Here is a 24,172-nt window from a genome sequence, read left to right on the forward strand (position 1 = left end):
CATCTGGTGAATATTGAGGGATCAATCTCAATATTGTGGGGGTTTTTGATACTAGCAAATGCAAGCCAATAACACAAATTTCTCAAACCAAGCCGAGTATGCTTAGCAAGAAACACATAGTGTTCCTACCTTATGTTTATCCAATTTAAGTGCATGGCCATTGACTAATTTCTTAACTAACTCAAGTGGGAATTGATAATGGGTCTAGCAATACCGACCTCCTGCTTTTGTGGCAGTAAAGAAAAAATATCTAAAAGGATTAACCAACAAGTAAATTTTAATACCCAGAGTCACATTAGTAATACGAAGCCTTCAAATCCACAACTTAACTTTTTGAGTCTCACAAACTTTATCAAGAGAAAATAAATCTTGTTTTGCACCTTATGAACACTAAATATTATATACAACAACTGTTGAAGGCACAAAATCCTTATTTAGAAAATCCACTAATGCTAGAATAATATATCTGTCCTAAATAAAAGAAGAAAGTGAAGGGAGAGAAAGGGTATTAGCATTAGCTATAGAACTCCGTAGACAATAAACAATCTTGAAATTATATATTTGAAACTTTAGAGCTCATTAAATAGTATGATCAATAAAGTTCTTCCACTTCAATAACAATGTAAATGCACCATAATCACCTTCTAATAATGTTTAAGAACCATACAAATATGCAAGAAGCTTCTCAAAACCTTAAATTTTTGCTAAACACTCTAATCATCTTTATGATTATAGTGAACTATTGCAAGCATTGTTGAAGTTGTCAACATCATATTTCATCTGGTTTGTAAATTTTGAGCTAGCATTTATGGGTCTTAAAGATTTGTTAACGACTTCTCTAGTTTTGGGATATCTTTACTACACACAATTTTTCATTTTACACATGGATGCTTTTGATATCGGTTTTATAAGTGTGCTAATGCAAGAGAGCTTGAGTATGCTTAGTCAATGTAAGCTCCTCGAATTTGGACTTCCCAGGATGTCACCCAACCCAGTACTATTCAAACCCAAGGACGCTTAACCCCAAATATCCCAAGACCCTTAACCGATTGGAAAAGGGGGTGCACTCTTGTTCATGGGCCCTTTCCCTCTATATTTGAACCCCAATGGATCGTCTCTCAAGTCGTTCTCTTTGGTTGCTTACAATCCACCACGCTTCCCTGCAAGTTCACGCCCTCGTGAACGGAAGCTGAGAGCTGCAGCTCTCCTGAAAGCCCCGCTCTCTTGACACCCTACCCCTCGGGTCGAGCCCAGTGGGAGCTCGACCTCAATGGATCGTCTCTCGAGTCGTTCCCTTTGGTTGCTTACAGTCAACACTGTCCTATTGTATATATCAATTATACATTACAACTAACAAAGATAAATTACTCTACAATAGAGAAGCGAAACAATCAAAATATTGCATCTTGCTTAAGAAGTATTGCACATCATTCACAAACTTTGGAATAAGTAACTTTAGAATAGCTATAATAGGATTAACTTGTAAATCTTTATGAGAAATATGGTACCTAAAATATTATATCTTTAGACCCAAACACACGCTTCAACTACTTCAGCTTTGTAGCGCATGTGATCATGGGATGAGATTTGGATATACTGTCACCGTGGATCCTTGGAACTTTGGGGGATAAATGGGGATAAAATAGCCACTAAGGGCTCTCTCATCAAGCAATTGCCCCTTTTCCAGTTGGCTTAAAGGGAGAGAGATAAGGTGCGCTACAGTTGGTATCGGAGCAAATGGCACGGGTTCGATTCCCATTGATTAGTGGCTACTTAAAAGTATAATATACCCTTGAGCAAGGTATATTCCTACCCCTAAATTAGAAAATCGTACGTATTGGGCATCCATGCGTACGTCCTTCCTCTTGTGGAGTATCCCAGACGAAGGTATCCACCGTGGGACTGCGGTACGGGTGGATGACTAGTTGCCTCACATGGAATAGCTGGTCTACACAATGGAAGGATTGGTAGATTCAGTGCGGAAATGGAGGTGCATTGACATTGACATCTCTGAAGGGGGGGTGAGTGTAGCGCATGTGATCATGGGATGAGATTTGGATATACTATCACCGTGGATCCTTGGAACCTTGGGGGATAAATGGGGATAAAATAGCCACTAAGGGCTCTCTCATCAAGCAATTGCCCCTTTTCCAATTAGCTTAAGGGGAGAGAGATAAGGTGCGCTACAAGCTTTAAACTAACTTCCCACAACCAATCCAAACACTTTATGAATATCATAGATGTGCTCCTTCTATATTCATTTCAAGTGGATCAAGACATTATCAATGAAGTTAGCAGTCACATTTGGCATATCAAAGAGAACCTTAGCCATCATCCGTTAGAAAGTCATTAAAGCATTATTCAAACCAAATGGCATCACCAAGAACTTATATAAGTCAAATGGTGTATAAAAAACAATCTTGAAAACATCTTCCTCAGCTATCAACCCTTGAAGCAAGATCTAACTTAGTGAATTAATGATTTTTCCCTAAATGATCTAAATGTCAATAGTGTGAGGAAGAGGGTACACATCTATAATCACTTTATTTAATGGATAGTAATCAATGCAGAAGTGAATACTCCCATCATATTTTATCATAAAATGAAGGTCATATGCCCAAAAAGGAAAAGGCTACTACTTTGCTATAAAGATGAATGAAAAAGAAAAAACAAAAGAGAAGAAATTGAAAAAGCTACCAAGGAAATTGAGGGTTAGGTCTTATAAATGCCATAAATTTTAAGTGGTTTAGTTGGTTATAATTTATTTTATTTCAAAGTTATAATCATATTCTTTTAAATTTATGAGGACTTCCTCTTTTTTATAGCCATCAAGGTTAAGATATTTCCTTCTCAAACATAAACTATATTTGTGAGTGCATGGAATATAGACAAAGAATATAGAAAATGTGCATATCAATTAGCCCAAAACCCTTAGCTTATATATAGAAGCAAGTGGTCTAGATTGAAATAATTTTAACAACTATCAAAATCCCATTATGTTAATATTAGTATATAGCATTGTAGTTGTACACTTGAACCTTACATCATCCCCTCCTCTCAGAATAATAAAAGACTATTAGGATTTTCTCATAGATAGGCTGGGATCTGGAGGAACATTAGGAGGAAGCATTGGTGGATCTGTAGGTGGTACTAGTTGTTTATGATCCCTTTGAATGAAGCGTTTCAGCTGCTATATATACATAATTTCTAGAGGATCAGCCTATTGGATGTCATACCAAACTTCATAAACTTGTGGTCTAACTTGCCACAACACCTGATATGGTCCTTTCTATTGAGCAAGGAGCCCTTTAGATAAACCATATACTATATGATGAGGAAAACAAACTAACACTAAGTCATCTACTTTGTACTTTATATGTAGACAATTATGGGAGTTGTAACACTGTTGTTATCCCACTTGCATGCAGCCTAGGTGTTTGGCAGACTTGGCTCAGACAAGTGGAAGAATGCTTGTCAAATACTAATCCCATGACTTAGCATCAGCAGCTCGTGGCAATCGCAAAAGTAAACCCAACTAATATTGCTAATATTGGACCATGACTGGTGAAGCACCAACAGAACTCTGCACTCCTATGACATATGTATATTGAAAAGACGGCAAATAACCATCTCAATCCAAATGCTGAAAGTTCATGTACTTCACAATCATCCTTTTGAATGTAGCCATTTCACCAAACTGTCTAACTGTGGATGATAAGCACTCATGAAAGTGTGGTATATCCCCAACCGAGATGTCAAAACATGAAATGCCTTAGCCATAAATACGGGACTATTATCCGAAAGAATCTACTCTAGACAAAAATACTGGAATATCACTTGATTGAGGAGAAAATATCTAATAGTAGTTGCAAAGATGCTAGCAAGAGCATTAACTTCCACCCAACGAGTAAAGTAGTCAGAAGCAATAATAACATACTCATTGCCAATAATTGATCATGGAAAAAGTCCTATAAAATCAAATACTGCCAACTCAAACAGACACGAAAGTGCAATTGACTCTAACCATCCTTCTGCAGCACGAGGGGGAATGTTACGAGCCTAACACCAAACACAATTATGAGCTTGGCACCAAATGCAGCTATGCACATATCAGATAACATCACGTTGCATTTTTCCTCAATAGAATGACCTGCACAGCTTCTCGGTCACACAACAATATCCCATATACCTGCATAAAACAAGAGAATCATGGTAGACATAGAGAAACCGTGGAATAAAGATTGAAGGCACCACTAGCTATAAATGATCATCAGAATCCGTTCTCACAAAATAAAGATGGCCGTCTTCAAGGCGATATTGAGAATGTAAATGCTAGAATGGCAAATCGTCAGTCAGTGATGCAGAATTCTCAAATCCATCTCGAAACCTTCGAATCCATGACTCAATATTTTAAGCCTTACGAACCTCATCAAGAAAAGATAAATCTTGCTCTACACTTTGTGGACATTGAATGTTAAGGACAACAACTGCCGATGGCACAGAATCCTCATTTAGAAAATCCATAAATGCTAAAACAACAAGCTTATTAAAAATATAAAAAGAGAGTGAAGAAAGAAGAGGAGCTCGAGAAAGGGCATCAATAAACATCAACCATAGAACTCCTCAAATGAACAACATCAAAATCATATATTTGAAGCTTCAAAGCCTACCAAGCAGTAAGATCAACCAAATTCTTCCATTTCAATACTAAAGTAACGGTAGCATGATCACCTTTTAGTAACGTCCGAGAACCATAGAGATATGCATAAAATTTCTCAATTGTAATATACAGCTTATATATGCAATAGGATGGTGTTAACTAGGCACACTTAAACTCTCTTGCATTAACACACCTCCAAGATCAAAATCAAAAGCATCCATATGCAAAATGAAAGCTCAAGTATAGTCAGGATATGCCAAAACTGGAGAAGTCATCAAAAGCTCTTTGAGATCCTTGAACACTTGCTCACAGTCTGTAGACTAGATGGAAGATAATGTTAATGATTTTAGCAATGCTCACAATAGTGTAGTGCAATTAAAAAGATGATCCACAAAACAACTAAGATACTGCACCTTGCCCAGGAAGCATTGCACATCATTTACACATATCAGAGTAGGGAACTTTAGAACAGACACAAGTTTGTCATGATCAACTTGCAAACCCTTACAAGAAATACAATACCTAAGATAAATTATTTCCTTGGACCCAAACATGCACTTCGACTACTTCAAATTTATACTAACTTCCTGTAGCCAATCTAACACTTTACGAACATCACAAACATGTTCTTCCCACATCCCCTCCAAGTGGATCAAAACATCATGAATGAAGTTAACAGTCACCTTTGGCATATCATAAAGAACTTTGTCCATCATTCGTTAGAAAGTCACTAGAGTATTGTTCAAACTAAATAGCATCACCAAGAACTTATACAAACCAAATAGTATATGAAAAGCAGTCTTAGGAATATCGGCTTCGGCTATCGGTACTTGCCAATACCCAAAAGCAAGATTTAACTTAGTGAACTAACAACTTCTCCCAAAACGATTTAAAAGATCAGTAGTGTGAGGAAGAGGGTATATATCTAGGATCGTCACTTCGTTTAACGGACGATAATCGATGCAAAAATGAATACTTCCATCAGGCTTCATCACAAGATGAAGTTCACATACCCAAGGACTCCACAACTTTTGAATAACACCCTTTTCCAATATCTCTTTGACATTTGCATGTAAAATCTTGATCTCCTTAGGTGATCGATGACAAATAAAAATCTTGATTGGATGAGCATCCCCAGTTGGAATCAGATGACATGTGGCAATCTTGGCCCCAAATGATAGGTTAAATTCAAAGAGATCAGCATACTCCTTCATTAGCCGGTCAACCACTACAACACAAAGACCATTGGAGGGATTGGAGGGAAGAGCGGAACAAGAGAGAAACATAGGAGGAAGTAATGGTGAGATAAAAGTAATGGAAGCAAAAGTAAAAGTAGAGGGACAAGAAGTACAAAAGTGAGAGGAATGGATGAAATATAAGGAAGTATAAGACAAGGTGGAGAAGCCTCAAAGTCACATTTGGCATGATTGCATTATAACCAATCATACCAAGGATAAGGTCAAAAGCTTGATTTGGCACCACCTGCAATGACTGCAACCCAAGCTCAAGATCACCCATATGCACAACTAGGTGCGCCTCATCCCCATATGCATGTGTACAACCATTGCCATAAAGAATAAAATTTGACTCTACCGCACAACACAAATAGATAGCAACATATAGGCAACAGGTTGAGCAATAGAAGATAAACTTGAATCTGTATCAACCAACACAGAGAGAATAATAGAAGACCTTTTGTTATAAAAATGAACTTGGAAAGTAAATACTAAATGAACTAGTGCCGAGTGAACCCTTTAATGATACTCTCGAAAGAAATATGGAGGGATCACTGACTTATTCGTGCAAGGTCCCTCCATTTCCTAGATGCATCTCGGTGTCCAGACTTTTCACTACAATAGCATCAATAGGACATTGTTGTTTCACCTAGGAAATGGAAGCTGCCAATCCAGAAAACATCGATAATACTGACAACACTAATAAATGTGACCAACTTCATCATATGTCCAACAGCAAACATCATGGCCATGACCATGTCCTCGCATATTTGGCTCCACACGAAGCAAAAGGCTTCAGAAATAAATGCCAAATTGCATCGCCAACTCAAATGGCCCTTGACAAAGATGATGCAATTGTTGGAAGGCATCATCACAATTGTCAGTATATTCAAATATACGTTTGAAGATGTCTGGGAGAATACTCCAATCCCCACGAGTGGCTATGATCAAACCATAGTACCACTGTAGTGCCGTCCCTTAGAGACATGTGGGAAACTCATGCAAACGTCGAGCATCATCCAAGAATGATATATAGCAATGACTATGAAGTGATTGAATCAATAGTACACATCATCCCCAGAATTCCTACCAAAGAACTCTAGCCAAACGCGAGGATTAGCACCAAGAGCAGAAGGAGTTGTACCACATGCCGTGAATGTTGCCATCAATTTAGTTTTGTTGTTCAACTGCAATCACATAACATTGAGCAATTGCACCAACTACTACTTTAGAGTCAAAAGAGGAGAAGATTGCTGCTTTACCATGAAGATGAATGAAAAGGAAAGAGCAAAAGCAAAAAAATGAAAAAAAAAGAAAAAAGAAGGGAGATCTAGACATGCAAATGCTATATCTAAATGAAAGGAAAGAACAAAAGAAAGGAAACAGAAAAAACTAAATCAAGACAATGCAAAAATTAGATTTAAATCAAAATCCCAAATCTAAACACTCCTCAAGGACAATCAAAAGTGCTCCTCACCTCCATCAATGTAAGTGTATAAAATATAGAAAGGGAATATAGAAAATATGCATATTAATTAGCCCCAAAAACTATAGCTTATATATAGGAGTGAGTGGTTTGGATTGAAATGAATCTGACAGTTATCAAAATCCCATTATGCTAATATTAGTATACAGCATCGTAGTTATACACTTGGACCTCACATATTAAAAATACTAATTAAGGACTTGTAATTATTTGATTTCAGACTATATTTTTCTAATAATCTTAGATTTATAATTATAATAACAGCATGCCATGATTATAATTTTTGATGACTTGTTGAGGCATTCTAAATCTTTTCCAATAAATTTAAAACTATATCATATACTATAGTATAAATTTTAGTGAAAAGTACTTTATTGGGCTAAATTTGAGGGGTAGGGTATTAATAGAGCAAGGCTCTAGGGAAAGATATGGCTTTTAGCTTTTGTTCATCAGAGTGTACACATGTAGAAAAGCAATTATAAACAATTAAAAGGAAATGTTTGAGAGATAGTCCATAAATAAAAGTGCACCCCCTCAATTAAGAATTAGAATCTTAAGATATTTAAGGTTAAGAGTCCCTATGCTTAAATAGTATTAGGATGACTCACTTAGTTGAGATATTTGGGGTTATGAGTTATTGGGTTTAAATAGTATTGGGATGGGTAATTTCTCAGTAGTCTAAATTCAAGAGTTTATAATTGTTAAACAAAATCAAACCTACCAAGGATGCTTAATCATAAATATCCCAAAACCCTTAATTAATTTATGTTCATGTCTCTTTATATTTGAAACCTTAATAAACAATATTTATGCACCCCAACATTTTTATTTATAATTTTTTCTTTTAATTTACGAACCTTAATAGTGTAAGTTCTTGAGTTTAGACTTCTCAGAAAATCACCTAACCCAATATTATTCAAACCCGAGGACATTTAACCCCAAGTATCCCAAAAATCTTAACCGATTAGAAAATATAGTGCATTATTGTTTATGGGCCTTCTCCCTTTATATTTGAACCCCATAGATTGCTTCTTAAGTCATTCTCTTTGGTTTCTTATAAATAAATATTCTCTTAAGTTGTTTTTTTATTGCTAATATAATTTTATATATTTTTTAATACACCATGTGATTCAAAGGGAGTGATATGTATTTTTATAGAGATACCACTATTGCTAAAGAAGTATGGAAAATTGATTCTTGCCTTCCTTTTCATAAGAAAAATTTCTTACTAAAGAAAGTGAGGAATATTACTAAAAGAATTATTGTGGATTTCTTATAAAGAATATAAGCATAAATAATTAAACAAATAAAGAAAATAGATAAAATCTTCACAAATATAAACATGCTTTGACAAAGATTTGTTTGTTATAGCGATCAAGCTGTATACAAATAGACTTAACAAATAAAATAGAAGAGCTAAAATATTAAGAATCTTGAGAAATATGGATTCAAACATTAAATCGTTGACAAAAAAAAAATGGAGAATAAAAAGTATATGTTCAAAGAATTTTGGTTCTTGCACTATATATATACTTTTTGCATTTTTCTTTCAATTCACATGGTTTTTCTCACGACTAAAAGTTTTAGTTGTGTTGTTCTTAGTTTAAGTCATCACATCTTGGCTTCCTTTTCTTTGACAAAGTATAACCACCTTAACTTTGTTTAGTGTAGGATTCACTATTTTTCTCTAATCACACTCCTTTATTTTCATGTATGTTCAGGCTCATGAATCTTGGCTAATTGGAATTTTATTTTTCCATATTCATAGATTTGAAGCTTTCTAGAGAGTGTTTTTAGGTATTCAATTCATTCCAAGTCTTTTGTAGTATTTCATGGCTCAAGGTTATGGCTTTCTAACTCGTTCTTAAAGAATTAAAGATAGGCAAGATCTAAACCTTTCTTTATTAAAGTTGTTTATTTCAAAGTGAGGGAAAAAGTTATCTTCTTTATTTTAAAGGAAATTTAAATATCTACTTAGTCATGGATTTCTTTCTTTTAGAGTTATTTTAAGCCTCTCACCACAAATGCCAAGTTTAGGAGTTTGCCACTTATTGTATATAAATCCACATTCTCTACCGAAATGGTGAATCTTCTTTATTAGAAAGAGTTATTTGATAATCTCATTAAAAGTATTAAAACCTTTTTTGTGTCCTAGGCACCATATGAAAATAGCTGAATGTTATTGTGTCTAGAATAGAGATGACCTAACATCTGTTATCCAAATTGTATGTTGTGGAAACTAAGTTGCAATAAAGAACTCCAACAAATAGGAAAAGAAAGTATTCACATCGAGCCACCATAAAAGAGTCTTATTTAGAGCATAAATATAAAAGTCACTTGATTGTTTGTAGAAAATTAAGTCAAAATCCTGTCTGATATGATTTATGTAAAGACCCCGTGGAAGCGGACATTCCCAGAACAACTCTACAACATTCTGTGTTGATGCAGTGGAAGTGATAGGGATGAACTGTGCTACCTGTCCATAATCATGAAAATTGCATCCTTGGTTTGGATTGAGCTGAGCCCCACAACAAAGTCCATTGACTAGCATAGGGTGAAGCAACCCTAGAGTTGCCACCTTTTCAAATTTCATCTATTGGCATATTGATCACTCTGCAATCCACCTGCAGACATCCTTCTATAACCCCTTCCAGCAACACTTAATACTCCCTCATGGCAGTTTTGCTCTCCCTTAAATTTTAAGCACTATAGCTCAGAATTGATGGTGATGTCTCCAAGCTGTCATAAGGTCTCAACCCCAATGATGGTATCAACTGCCCCCATCTGTAGGACTCGAAACATCCCATGAATGTCAAAGCCACCAACTGAGAAACAACAATCAGCCATAATATCCACGTCCAAAGTCCTGCCATGGAGCTTCAACCTCAAAAGACTCCATTGGTTGATGAAGATATGTGAGGCTTCTGAGTCTATCAACCCAAACATCCTGCAACTGTGCAGTTCCCATAAATGCTAAGAGTGAGATCAATGCATCCTCCACGTGTTGCTGCTCTCTCCCTCCAGCTCTGGTATGCCAGCTTCAAGGACAAAAACCTCCCAATCCTCCTAGATGTTGTCAGTTTCCACTTGATTGTCTTCTTGGAAATGGAGCATGCTGAGTTTTCTCTTGAGAGGAACTCCTACATGCCGCATTGGGCACTTCTCTCTATGACCTCTAAACCAGTGTCCTCCGCAATCAAAACACCACCCCTCCTTCAAGTCGTTCAACATCTTTCCTTGTGTGGTAGGCTGGTTGCTGGCTGTGGTAGTTGGATTAGTGGCAGGCTGTGGTAGACTTGGAGGCAGGCTGTGGTAGATCTGGAGGCAGGCCCTGGTGGGGTAGAGAATTCACACAAGACCATCCTATCACACAGCCAACTTTGTGTCAAGTTTATGATACTTGATGTTGGCACTTAGTGAGAATTGTATAGCATGATGGACTGATTTGGGCTGGTGTAGAGCTACATCTAAGCCCATGCTTGCCGACAACAAGGTAATATATCACTAGACCAATATATCCTCATGCATGTCTGCGACCTTGAATTTCACTTACAGCCACTCCTTGTTAAACTCCTAGAGTATTTGGCACTAAGGAACATACCAAATTGTACACAACTTGTTGAACAGCATCTCCTCGACAGGTGTGAGACTGAACTCATCTCGCAAGGCATTCTTGAAGGTCTCCCATGGAAGCATCAAGCCCAAACACTTGGCATGGTAGTACCACTTGGAGGCTAGTCCCTTGAAATATATTGCCACCAATGGAACTTTTTCTCTCTCTCTAGGACTTTGCTATATAAGAAGAATCTTTCCATTCTTCTTGTCCAATTTTGAAGCTTGGCCCTGTCTATGACCCCTATATTCCATGAGTAGGATCTTTTGCTTAGTAGTCAACTAGTGTCAAAGAGGGAATATTGGTCGCTAATCCAGAATTAGATGGCTGTCTAGCATCACAACAGACCCTCCGAGATGATTTGGTATTCCTCATCTATAGCCTCTCGTTCGACTGGAGGCTCTAGCTCTGGAAGAGGTTCTGGATGTCGTTGCAGAAATCAGGACAAAACTCAGTTTCTTGAGCACCTACAACCCTTAGAGTGATGAATGCACCAACCAAACACTGGAGGTGCTACTTTGAGCATTTTGATTGGGCAGTTGGCAATTGTGGGCCAAGTGGCTGCCCAACACTCAACAATGCACTCAGCAATAGACATGGAACCATATACAGCGTTGTATGGTTGACTAATACCAACTCAATTCATGCTCCCAACTGATGTCAACCCCCAGAAGTAGTAGACTAAATCCAGGCGATCGCTAAGCAGGCTCAAAGCGGAATAGGAGAGGATGAAGTTCCTTGTAGACAAGAAAAGGTTATACAGAATGTTCTAGGTGGGGGGAGTGGGCATACATTTGATATAAACTGGAATGCCACACTTTGGGTAGAAGAGAAATACCACACTCTAAGCTTCACCCCTACTTCCTTGGCTCATACAAAGTGGTCGCTTGCATCAATGAGGTGGATTTCCGCTTAACATTGCCACCAGGAGTCTGTATGCACAATGTCTTCCATGTTGGGGACTTCAAGCTCCACCATTGTCCACTCCCAAAAGGCACAATACCAATATTTCTTCTTCTTCTCCTTCTCTCTTTTCTGCCATGTTCCTTCTTTCTCTCATTTCCTTTGTTTTTTTCATCCATTCCACTTGGGAGCTTGGTAAAGTCTCTATTAGAAGCTCTTGTACACCAGACTTAGTATTGGTCACTAAGTTCTTTATGGACATGCAAGTTCATAACAACAAGTCTACGGCCAACTTCCTCATCATTGACTATGTTGCTTTGGGAGCCTCTAGACAAGAGAAGTTAGTTATACTTGGCCTGCCATGGTTAGAAGTGGCACCTTGCTTGTTCAATTTTGAGAACTACTAGCTGTATATTGGGCAAGGAGCCAGCCAGGTAACAGTCCTCAATGTTAAAGGACAAGAACTAGCCTCTTAGGACATGGCTTAGATTGCACGACCAGGCTCCTCTCCACAACAATTTAGTCCTTGCTCGTCATACACTGATATGGGGATAGAGTCTCAACCTTTGGGATGTAACATGGTCAACTTTTTCCATATGGATTTGACAATAATGTTCCTCAACTTCCTCTTTATCCACTCTAAGTCTCACTCAGGCTCAAGGAGGCAAAGGATCTAGAAACAATTCTTGAGATTCCTAAAATGTCCAACTTAGAGGACAATATAGTTTAGTGGTGCCTTTGGAGAGAAATTTTTTTGCCACATATCATGATGAGGGGCCAAAAGAGGATTCTCTTAAGGACCTCCTCACACAGCCTTAGGCACTAGAGGTGGTTCTTCCCAGCTTCAACGTCAGACAGTTCTCTACTGGAGGGGGTGACTTGCACATAAATTTTCCAGTAGAAGCAATGGATCCTCAGCTTATGGATGACCAGGCTCAGTAAGACTAGGCAGAGATGCAGCTGTGGTCACCATTAAGGCCACTTTCACTTGAGCTTGAACCACTCGTATTTGTGTTGCTAAGGGAGTTTGCAGTTGTGAACTAGATATTTCTTCCTCTCTTGGAGCCCATATCCACCAGCAAACCTTGCCTTTACACAACAATCTTAAAGGCATATGTATGTCACTTCCAGTGCCCACAAGCACACATTTGCAATAATTTAGAGACCATTTCTAGCCACAACTTTTTCTTTTGACCTTCTCCAAGCCTCTCCCTAGGCTGGAGAAACTCCTGAAGAGAGTTGGGCTGGCACTTGAGAAAAATTGTCACTGTCTAGAGAATCTACAAGCTTGTTGCACTCATGCACTTGGTTTAGCTACAACGTCAGAGTGTTGTGGATCATGGTACATCACTCCAAACCTCTCCAACCATAGGATGCTAGCCATGGCACCACCCACAGGCGATTGTGGCATCTTCCACAAGCATTGATACTTCACTTGATTTTTGTGAGTGCTTTAGACTGAGTTTTTTTGCTTTGGAGGCATTTCCTTCCATACTCCAAGGGCCTAATCTATTTACTTAGTATCTACTTAATCTAATTACTTAGTATTTTAAAAGAAGAATATGAGTATTTTTTAGTTTCTTAAGTGTTGTATATATACCTTATGAGTTTTTGGTTTTCTTAAGCAAAACCTGTAGGGATGGTAGTGGATATACCTAGAATATATTTGGATATTTAAGAATATTCTACCATCTAATGATTGTTATTCATTTAGATTAATCTTGTATTTATACTTTATAAACATGTTTATAATTTATAAAATTTCCTAGTATTCTTTTTATTCTACCACCTAATGGTTAATATGCAATAAAATTAATCTTGATTTACAAATTATAAAGATGTTTATAATTATTGATTAATTGGATTATTCAAAAATACTAAATAACTATGACACTACTATTAAGCAAGCATTGCTGCATACAATGCACAATTTTTTTTTAATTTATTGAGTATATATATAAGTTTTTTCTTAAAGTTTATCCCTGTAAAGTAGTTTTTAGGTTGAGTGAGGATTGCTGCTCATTTTCAGTGTCTCGGAAATGATTAAGTTTTTCTCAATGGTGCTGCTACACACACTTACCAGTTCCAGCCTTGTCAGATGCACCACGATCATTAGCTCATCCTCATTCGGAAGAAGAATTCTGTATGCCCATGAGGAAGATGGACTAGTAGGACTTTGGACAAGAGAGAGCAAGTAAGGATTCTTAGGATCAAGAAAACCATTACAATTGGTGAGGAGAAATGGGATGACCTTGTATCGTCCCACATCATACACTTGTGGCTTCAAGCTGGAGATAAGGATACATCTATATCACTTGGCAAATGAAATGGTGGATTGGTATGGCAGTCGAGACTATGAACACAAGATTCCATGGAGTCCATTCCTTTCCTAGAAATCGTTCACTGGTGGGAGGTTTAGACCTGATAGTTTAGCTTGCCTCATGGCAGTCAAGAAGAAACAAGGCCAAACCTACATCCTCAAAGAACTTAAAAAACATTTATAAGCTTGGATCCATCACTTGCTTGCACACGAGGTTGTGTTGGATGTCACCATGGAACTCTTATGGCTCTACCATATATAGATTCAGATGCCTAACAGTTTATTATTATGTTAGGGTAAATGTTGGCTGCCATGGCACCTTTTTTTCTCAGTATTGCTGCCATGGCTGCCCTCTTTCCAAGCCAACAATTGAGATGCCATAGCTGGCTGTGGCTGGCCATAGCCATGGCCTTGCAAGCCATGGCACTGTTTAAGTGTTGTAGCACAACCCCAATGTTGGCATGCTTGTAAGTTTTCTTTTCTTCTCTTGCCATTTATTTTATTTTCTTTCATCTTATTTCTTACCAAGATGCCATGACTAGGTGAGAGATCCAAGCATGAGGTAAAACTTCAGTCACAATGTCGGATCCAGCACAACCTTTTCCTGGCAAGCACAGAGGTTTGTTTCTTCTATGTTTATAGGTCATCTCTAAGTATCTCACTAACAAATAACCTCATGTAAAAAGCTATGAAGTTGGACTGAATGCAATGCATCTAAAACTCATATGAGTATAGTAAAATAGTAAAACTAAATAAAAAACTTAAAGCAGTATCTCTAGTGTTTCTTTTCTCTTTCTTTTCTTTCTTCCAGCTTTCTATTTTGTTATAAATTATGTTTTCCTCTGGAGAACTAAGATCTTCCTTGAGTTCTGTTCTCAAGGTATTCATTCAGAAGGTCAAGTTTCTTCTATGTTTACTTCTTTGTCCCAGTTTTCTCCACATTACTTCATTCTACACATCATACTCTTAAATGTCATCTATTCATAGTCACCATTCACTCACCTGTTCACCAGCTGCATCATTGTCTTTCAATTTTCTGCTTATATTCTATTCCATATCTCTCATACAATAATGGGGATTCGACTACGTCATGTCCAGCACAGCATTACACAGTGGAAACATTATAAAACAGCACAAATACAAAGATATGGTGTAAACTATCTCAATGTAGTGATCTTTCTGCAAATTTCTAGACACTATAGCAGCTGATTTCTACAGCAGTTGGTGTTGGTTGGACCTGATCCTGACAGAATGCCAAGCACTTTTGATGGACAGATGTTGTTGGTGAAACACACTCTCCACAACACCAAAAGTAGCAAATGCCACGTACTAGCTGCACATGTTTTTCTCTTCTATGACAATTATATGAATTGCAAAGACACTTAATAACCATCACATGCTAAAAGACCCCCACCACTATCCTCTCACACCATTTGGCCACCACTGTCATTCATCTCTTCATGCTGTCACAATTATTACTTACAATCATCACTTCCATTTTCTTTGTTTGGGACTTTGAGGCTTACTTGGGAGAGTTTGGAATATTTCTTTTGAGGCAACAGCTCAATTTAGTCCTTGATATCCTTGGCTGCATCTTTACTTTTTGCCTCTCTTTACTTTCTTTGTGGTTGCCTGATCCTAAGAATTTTTTTATCCCAAAATATTCCACCATCTTTTATCAAAGCCATGCTTGAGCATGAGAGAATAAAGATTGCATGAGCAGAAGAGAGTGTGAGAGAGGGTTGGGGCTAGAGCCCTAATACAACCACTAAGGGGACTAAAATTGATTACAAATGATGCATTTGAGAAAAAAAATGGGAAGGTATTACAAAAAAAGAGCACTTGGGTAGAGGCCATTTCTAGTTTCAAGTAAGCAGCAAGAAATCTTACACTCTCTGTGAAATATGCTTTAAAACTATATTAGGCAAGTCCTAATGACTCCAAAATTTGCACTACTTCTAGCACCTTGGGGGGAAGCTATGTCCATCATGGCCCTAAGCATCCATCTCATATATTGGGAATCATAACTTTAGTCATGTTGTCATTCTGTTTAATTTTCCCACTATTACAGAATTTTTATTTAAAGTAACACTCGTCTCCAACAAATGCTAAAGTGAAAAAAGTGGACAAGAGGGGCTAATAAAGGGAATCAGCAGTACCAACCTCTTGCCAACATGGCAGTAAAGAAAGAGTGTCCATAAGGATTGGCCGACAAGTATCTTTCAATACCCAAAGTCACATTCATGACACTCTCCCCCCTTAAGGAAGATTGATGTCCTCGTTGATGCATACCCGAAACAACTCCAAAAGTTAATAGAAAGCACACTAGAACTTATAGAAAATCCAAGGTGTTTGTATTCGTTCTCAAAGGTACCACTGGTGACAAGAATGAAACATTTATAGCTAGAAAAATGAAAGTGTTTTTTTATCTCTTCCCATTCCTTGAGTCTTTATTTGGAATATAAATAAAAAATGACATTTCAAGATGGGAACATTCTTCTGAACAGACATATTGTCACTCCCCGCTACCAATGTAAGCAACTTGAAGTAAAAGAGAAAATCAAGCAAGCTATGTGCAATGAAATCTTCACTTCTTTTCCTTTTCTTGTTTCCTTCTATAACCACAACATCTGGATAGCTAAATTAGAACATCCAAACTATTAAAGTGCTAGAAAGTTCTTTACTAAAATTTCTTTCCTAATCTGAGAGCAAGCATTACTATGATGGATCATAGCTCAAAGATCAAAAACAGAGCTCTAGTGCTTTGTTTGTCACTGATATGACAAGTCTTTACACTGAAGGTAGTAGCAAGCCTTTGAAAATCCTTGAACAAGACATTAAGCTTTGGTGCATTTACAAGTTTTTATTGAAAGAAGATTGAGTTGCACTACTTTTATCTTTGGCAGCTTCATTGTGTTGTGGATTCTTGTAAGCTGCTTAATTAGTGGTAGCACTAGAAATAGCAGTGCAAGAATTGCTGGAAAAGAATGATGTAAACAGGTTAAATTTGTTCTAAGAAGAAAATTATACTTCGAGCTTTTGGTGATTGCATTGGAAAAGAAAAAATACATGATATACTGTAAAAGCAATAGTTGTTCTTAGAGGCTTCATAATTTAGTGTTGGAGAGATTGGCTAGCTTGTCTCATCAACATATTCACAAGAAATCATGAATATAGTGTACAGCAAATCAATCAAGCTGCACTAATGCAAAGCTCAATCGCGTGGCCTCGTCAAAGGCAGTCATTGTGGAAGGCCAGGATATGGTAGTAAGAGTGCTGAAAAACATGACCAGAGCCAGGAAGAAAATATCCCATCATATAGGAAGGAAAAAAGAGCTCCCTTGGTTTCTTGGTCTCATTTCCAGGAGTCATACATTTGAATAAAAAAGCTTTTTCCATTTAGATTATTAATAGATTTCAGCAAAATTTGGTGGAAAAGTTTGGTCTCAAAACTAAAAACATGGCTGGAGAAGTGTATGAATATATCTTATATAAAAGCATGGAGTGGGAAGGAAAAAGCTACTCAAAAAATTTACAAATATGCTCATCACAAGCAATCTCAGCAATTACACTTCTTTGTAAAGAAAGATGACAGATGCTTGTTTGTTGCATATAGAGCATCTCTAATTAGAGTATCCTTTGGCATTTATGGTTAATAATGCAAATTGGGTATAATTTTTGTAGAACTTGAAAATTGCACTTTAGATTCACCTTCAAAAACCCATTGCCCTCCAAGTCACTTAAATAAGAAGTGTGACTATATTGACAATGTTGGACAAGAAAAATGGGCTTTCTATTGTGATGATGTTACAAGATTGGTCAGACCTACAAATATATCAATAGATTTAGTGATTTGTGTACAATTTGAAGTGGCTTTAGGTAAATTTTAGTGATGTTTGTGGAATTTAGAATGATTATGGATTCTTTTGATACTAGTTTATAAATTTGATTTGATGTGAAGAGGCAATATATCCAAAATATATACTTCATAAGTGCAAGAGTCTTAGGCTCAAATCCTGCCAAGAATGAAATCACTTTGCAACTTTTGAGTATGTAAAACCCTAGAAGTGGGCTTTAGGGCTGCCAAGGGAAGCAATGGAAATTAGAAATGATGCATTTGAGAAGAAGGTTGAGTGGGCATTACAAGCTAGAAGAGCACTTGGGCAGAGGCCACTTCCAGTATTCATAGCAGGTAATAAGGTGAACCTTGCACTCTTGCTAGACAAGGTGAAAGAGTCAGGTGGGTACTCTAAAACTAGTGGGTCTAGAAAGTGGGGGGATGTGGCAGCCTCAATAGGGTTGCCACCACATTGTGGGCCTAGTGTCAAGTTAGTCTATCTGAAGTACCTCAAGGCTTTTGAGAGTGGCAGGGTCTTTGGTGCTGGTGCTACATCTGCAAATGTCACCAAAGCCAGTGTTGATCCAAATGAAAAGCCTTCAATCCACTCTCATGTCAAAGAGGCCCTAAAGCCTCCAATTCACTCTCATGTCAAAGAGGCCCTGGCCCATTTGAGGAAGCTGGCTCTGGATCCAGGAAATGCAGCCCTCCGTGAAGGGGACAGTGGGAAATTCCAAGCTACAATCAGGGCATTCTTGGGTCGCCTCCAGAGGCAAGACAACCACCAAAAGGTACAATTAATCAATCCAATGGTTTATGTCATTTAATAACTAACTGACGTCTTCGTATGTATTTTTACGTACAGAGATACGATAACACTAGAGCACGACGACCTTCCAAGTATAGCCTTCGCTCTCTCACACCTCGACCCAAACCTCAGCCTCCAAGTTCCTCGGAGCCTGAGAGCGTTCCAATCGGACCAAGCTTTCAAGCCAAAGTTCCCTCCACCGTGGCTCTCCATGCCGACGACGATGACTCAAAGCTCTTTCTAGGAAGAGTGGTCTGGTCCAAAAGGGTGGCGAGAAACCGAAGCCATACCGCTAGTACGTGCTTCAGCGCGGACGATAGCGCGGAAGACTCTGTGAAGCTACACGTCAACGAGCAACGCAGGAAGCTCAAGCTGGAGCTGGGAGAGGACGTCTTCCGCGAGTGGGGGTTTCACTCAATGGGGGAGAGCTTAATCAAGTCGGCCAAGTGGAGCAGGCAAGAGCAAGCTGAGTTTGCGGCGATCGTGAGAAGCTGCCGCGGGGACAAGGAGGAGAAGCTTTGGCCGGACCTCCAAGCTTCCTTCGCGGGAAGGAGGAGCCGGGAGGAGCTGGTAAGCTACTACTTTAACGTCTACGTGCTGAGAAAGAGAGCTCTCCAAAACAGAAGCTACGCACCTGACAGTGAGAAGTTTGATACTGACGAGGAGGACGACGACTTACCAGGCTTGATGATCTGACTTGATGACAGCTTCTTCACTTCAGGCATGTTTTTGGACTCGCGCTCCTTGAAGCGATTCTCAGACTTATCTAAGAGGTGAAGCCAACATCCAACCAGTGTCATCAGGAAAAATGGCGGTAGAAGAAACTCCCTTTTTTCTTTAGCTTGTACTGAGAGCTACTTTAGCTTTGGCGGATTGCTGTACAACCTGCTCTTCGGCCCATTTCACGAGTGTCCTTCGCCGCTTTGCAGCCGACTCCATGTACTCTTGAACAGGAGGAAGTTCGTGCGTGGGTGGATTTCCAACGAGTCCCTTGATTAGCTGCAGGAATCCAAGACGTAAGATCTTTCCTAATAATAAAAATGAAATTCACCTTAGAAGCCCACTTTCGTTCTGCTTGTTGACAAACGTCACGAAGATCGCGACCTGACATCCTGGATGGAGAAAAGTTCAAAACCAGTACTCATAAAAGAGTGCATTGTACCCTTCACTTGTGGCTGCAACAGAGGACAATTCCTTCCGGCTTAAGTGCCTCGCATACTGTGCTACAATTTCCTCTCTTGTTTGTAAATCAGGCAAATCGAAAGTGATTGAAGCATCGAACCGGCTGCCAAAAAACGGTAAGACTCCGACTGATTCAAAACTTGGAAGCGGACCTGAGCAGCGCCGGATCAAGATCTTGCTTCCGATTTGTTGCCGCGATGACAACAATCCGTTTATCTTGCTCGAATCCATCCATCTTCTCCCGAGTAAGATAACCAGTCTAAATACCGGGAAAGCTAGACGAAAAAAATCTTGTACCTGTCTCAAGAGGACTGACAGCATTCTTCTGGTGGCTTCGTGCATATCACTATCTCGGCTCGTTGCCAACGAATCAATCTGTAAGGTCCATTGCTGAAATATGGATTAAACAAAAAAGCTCGATATACCTCATCCAGAAACACAATTGCGCCATCCGGGAAATCATTTCCCGCATTAAACACGGAAGAAAGCAAGCGTTCGCTCTCTCCATAATATTTGGATGTCACAACTTCCAGAGGCACATACAACAAAGGAACACCCTGTTTTTGGCATTACAATCCAGTCAGCGAACAAGAAAACAAGGTTATTGAAGACATGACACATACCGCTTGACTGGCTATAACTCTCGCACATGAAGTCTTTCCACAACCTGTGTAAACGGAAAGAATGAGAAGGTCCGCTTCAGTTTCTAAAACCTACCTGGAGGTCCTTCAAACAAGATTGCGCGTGGTCTATTAGACTCAAACTTTTCCTTAGTTCCTCTTGCAATACTGTCATAAACTTCTGGACGTTTTAGAGCTAGGAGGACGTTATCTTCTATCTCCCTGTATCACACACGTAAGCTGGATAACAACAAAGTAAAAAAAAAGAGTACCTCTTTTGCTCGTGATATCCTGCAATACTTTGCCACGTGAGACCTTCCGCCTCAGTCTCGCCACTCTCCATGTCAAGGCCATAGACCTTAACTCCAAGCTTATCCAAAGCGTCTAAAGCTCGCTTAACTTTTCTTCCATTCACTTCTCCCTTAAAAATTCTCACTTTTGGCGCTGGCTCTACATTGATACCGGCAGCTGTGCGTACAGTACTTATCACCGTGTCAAGCTCCGCCGAACTCAGTTTCCCCTTTCTTAAAAACTCTATTTCCTGCAACTGCACGCACTCATCAAGTTCTCATCTAAAAGCAAACAAACGTACCGACGATTTCTCCCCTATGAGAGGTTCGAAGATGACAACGCAAAGCCTGTCCGTAGAAACTTTGTCGCTGTTTCGATCAGGATGGGAAACTACCAACTGTCGAGCAACTGCACTGATTCAGAACAAACGAAGAGATCAAATCGCCGCAACTCTGTCTCTACACTACCTGCTGGAAGCTCTCACGGCCAGATCCACATCACCACCAAGATGAGAAACCAGATCAACGACAAGCCGGTAAGTGTCGCAAGTTGGAGGCACGGGAAACCTGACCGCAACCTGTTAGTTACAATGAAGTAACAATTAAAAGACCATAGAAAGGGAAAGATGCATTCGTGGTACCTGCTGCCCTCTAGAAACGACGGTAATAGGAGGAAGAGCGTGCATTTTCAAGGGTCGCAATCGTTCCCGCAATCCTTCGCGAACTTCCTCCAGTGTCTTCTCCATATCGTCCGAAGAAGTCGAGTTTCCTCCCGATACTTTGCTCGAGAAGAATCCTCCGGACTAGACAAAAGAGAAAAATCCAATCAAAACATCTTCATGCAAGCTCACAATCACACTCACAACTTTGCTGTCGCTAAATGCCGGTTGCGAGTACAGGGCAGCAGCTCCAAACAGGATTCCCACCGAGAGAGTCCCCCAGCTGCCGCCGGGAGAGGAATCGGCGGCTTCGCTCCCTCCAGCGAAGCCTCGGGCGCCATGGCCGATTTGCGAGCATCCTGCAATAGCGCGCGCGATCGTGAGTTCTAGAGAATCGCCAGCAGCTAGAATCTTACCGACGAGCGTCGCGCGAAGCGCCGATGCCGCGCGGCCGCTACGAATCCCGCGGACAAGCATCATCGCGCATTAAGCCCTAATTCCCATACTGCAAGAAACGTCACATTAAAAGGTCATTGAAAGATTCTTTTTGAGCTGGACCTGGAGAATATTCCCAATGCATGCCCTCTTCGTCGATATGGCGCGCGCTGCAAAGAATGGAAGCCAAGCGATCGATCGACGCCGAGGGCTACTGCTCTCTCTTGCGCGCTTGCGGGAGCTCGCGATCGCTGGACGATGGCTGGGCGATCCACGCCCGGATCATCGCCCACTCCCCGGGCCTCCTGGAATCCTCCAATCCCTTGCTCGCCGCGCATCTCTTCCACATGTATCTCCGCTGCCACAGCCTCCGCGACGCGATCGAGGTGTTTGATCGAATCCCGGGCAGGAGGAGCGTCGTGCTGTGGACCGCAGCGATCGGCGCCTACGCTGATGCCGGGCAATCCTCCGCGGCGCTGCGATTCTACCGCAGGATGCTGCTCGATGGCGAGCGCGCCGATCCAATCACCTTCATCACTGTTCTTGGCGCCTGCTCGAGCGCGCGGCTGGGAGAGGCGATCTACTTCCAGATCCTGGCGAGTGGATTCGGCCGATCCCACGCGACAAAGCTGGGAAATGCGATGATCAGCATGTATGGGACGTGTGGCAGCGCCGGATCCGCTGCTGGGATCTTTGTTGGGATGCGCGAGAGAGATCTTATCACCTGGACAAGCATGATCCACGCATTTGCCAAGACCGGGCAAAACCGCGATGCGATTCTTTGCTTTCGATCGATGCAACAAGGGGGCTTTCGCGCGAATGCTGTTACGATCGTCAGCGTCCTGGGCGCTTGCTCGGATGTGGAGGACGGGAGGATCATCCATAGGATCGCTTCCGACGCTGGATTCCTGCGAGAGAATCCTCTCGCGGCAAATGCCGTGATCAACATGTATGGGAAGTCTGGCAATCTCGCGGAGGCGCGCGGGGTCTTCCGGGAGATCTACGCGAGCCAGTGCGTGATCTCGTGGAACACGATGATGAGCGCTTGCATCCAGCAGGAGAGAGACGAGGAGGCGCTGGCGCTGTTCCAGGAGATGATCTCCACCGGATCGATCGCGCCGGACAATGTGAGCTGCGTGCTCGCGCTCACCGCGTGCGCGAATCTGGAAGCGCTCGAGGCCGGCGAGGCGATCCACGCGATCGCGCTGGAAATTGGGCTGCTGGTGATCGAGAACCCAGTGCTGATCAACTGCGTGCTCCATCTCTACGGCCGATGCGGGCGACTGGATCGAGCAGCGGCGATCTTCCGCGAGCACCGCGGCGACGAATCCCTGGTGTCGTCCAACACGATCATCGGCGCCTTCGCGCAGCACGGGCGATGGAAGGAGGCGCTGGCGATCTTCCGCGGCATGCAAATCGCCGGGATCCGCCCCAGCAAGCTCACATTCGCGGCGGTCCTCGACGGCTGCGCGAATCTCTCGGCACTCGCCGAGGGGCGATCAATCCACGCGCTCGCCGCCGCGCTAGGGCTCGAGCAAGAAGCCGTGGTGGCCACATCCCTGGTGGACATGTACGGGCGGTGCGGTTGCCTGACCATCGCCCAAGGAATATTCGATGCGATGCCCGCCAAGAACAAGAACGAGCTCGCCTGGAGCACGCTGTTTGGGGCGTATGCGCATCGCGGCCGCCTCGGGCAAGCGATGAAGATCCTGGGGAGGATGCAGCAAGAGGGCGTCAAGATCCACCCGGCGCTCTTCGTCTCGGTGCTCAATTCGTGCAGCCACGCCGGGATGCTCGAGGAATGCCTGCGCCAATTCGCGTCCATGCGGCTCGACCACGGCATCCAGCCCAAGATGGAGCACTTTGGCTGCGTGATCGACCTGCTGGGGCGATTGGGGGCGCTCGCCGAGGCGGAGCGATTCATGGGCAGGATCCCCGGCGGGCGTCCCAATCTTCTCATCTGGATGAGCTTCCTGGGGTCGTGCCGGACGCACAGTGATCTTGAGAGGGCGAAGCGAGCCGCGAGGGAAGCTATCGCGCTGGAGCCCAGGAGATCGAGCTCCTACGCCGTGCTCGCGAGCGTTATCGCAGCTCAAAAGCCCTAAAACTAGAAGCGCGGGAGA

General features: G+C 41.1%; 3 protein-coding genes across 5 annotated transcripts; 2 read left to right on the top strand and 1 right to left on the bottom strand.

The window, feature by feature from the left end:
• The first annotated feature begins 18,302 nt into the window (after window positions 1-18,302).
• Window positions 18,303-19,678, top strand: LOC9647804. Of its 2 annotated transcripts, XM_024686602.1 has the most exons (3): window positions 18,303-18,846; window positions 18,921-19,433; window positions 19,487-19,579. In XM_024686602.1, the coding sequence occupies exons 1-3, from the start codon at window positions 18,313-18,315 to the stop codon at window positions 19,499-19,501; spliced, it is 1,062 nt and encodes a 353-aa protein (XP_024542370.1). In that variant the 5' UTR covers window positions 18,303-18,312; the 3' UTR covers window positions 19,502-19,579. The 2 variants fall into 2 exon arrangements, with proteins under 2 accessions (XP_024542370.1, XP_024542369.1); XM_024686601.1 differs by having other exon boundaries at window positions 18,921-19,678.
• LOC9647805 (26S proteasome regulatory subunit 10B homolog A) lies at window positions 19,679-22,117 on the bottom strand. 2 transcript variants are annotated; one of them, XM_024686600.1, is made up of 14 exons: window positions 22,031-22,117; window positions 21,819-21,973; window positions 21,597-21,758; window positions 21,424-21,533; window positions 21,258-21,369; window positions 20,938-21,206; window positions 20,763-20,887; window positions 20,669-20,712; window positions 20,471-20,602; window positions 20,343-20,420; window positions 20,198-20,280; window positions 20,026-20,148; window positions 19,915-19,975; window positions 19,679-19,862 (listed from the first exon to the last, which is right to left on the bottom strand). In XM_024686600.1, exons 1-14 carry the CDS (start codon window positions 22,092-22,094, stop codon window positions 19,701-19,703), a joined length of 1,680 nt encoding a protein of 559 aa, XP_024542368.1. In that variant the 5' UTR covers window positions 22,095-22,117; the 3' UTR covers window positions 19,679-19,700. The 2 variants fall into 2 exon arrangements, with proteins under 2 accessions (XP_024542368.1, XP_024542367.1); XM_024686599.1 differs by having other exon boundaries at window positions 20,938-21,212.
• An 879-nt stretch (window positions 22,118-22,996) lies between these two features.
• On the top strand, window positions 22,997-24,154 carry LOC9648106 (pentatricopeptide repeat-containing protein At1g06140, mitochondrial). Its single transcript, XM_002981468.2, has one exon. It carries the CDS (start codon window positions 22,997-22,999, stop codon window positions 24,152-24,154), a length of 1,158 nt encoding a protein of 385 aa, XP_002981514.2.
• The last annotated feature ends 18 nt before the right edge of the window (window positions 24,155-24,172 follow it).

Source organism: Selaginella moellendorffii, unplaced genomic scaffold, assembly GCF_000143415.4.
Source record: "Selaginella moellendorffii unplaced genomic scaffold, v1.0 SELMOscaffold_49, whole genome shotgun sequence".
Taxonomy (NCBI): domain Eukaryota; kingdom Viridiplantae; phylum Streptophyta; class Lycopodiopsida; order Selaginellales; family Selaginellaceae; genus Selaginella; species Selaginella moellendorffii.

Bases quoted from the DNA above. Each gene is read 5' to 3' on its own strand.
- LOC9648106 (XM_002981468.2), top strand. From the start codon at position 22,997: ATGTATGGGAAGTCTGGCAATCTCGCGGAGGCGCGCGGGGTCTTCCGG.
- LOC9647804 (XM_024686601.1), top strand. From the start codon at position 18,313: ATGGAAATTAGAAATGATGCATTTGAGAAGAAGGTTGAGTGGGCATTA. The intron at 18,847-18,920 runs GTACAATTAATC...TTTTACGTACAG, and splicing joins GGCAAGACAACCACCAAAAG to AGATACGATAACACTAGAGC.
- LOC9647805 (XM_024686599.1), bottom strand. From the start codon at position 22,094: ATGATGCTTGTCCGCGGGATTCGTAGCGGCCGCGCGGCATCGGCGCTT. The intron at 21,534-21,596 runs GTACCACGAATG...TGTAACTAACAG, and splicing joins TCGTTTCTAGAGGGCAGCAG to GTTGCGGTCAGGTTTCCCGT. The intron at 21,213-21,257 runs GTACGTTTGTTT...GAGTGCGTGCAG, and splicing joins TCATAGGGGAGAAATCGTCG to TTGCAGGAAATAGAGTTTTT.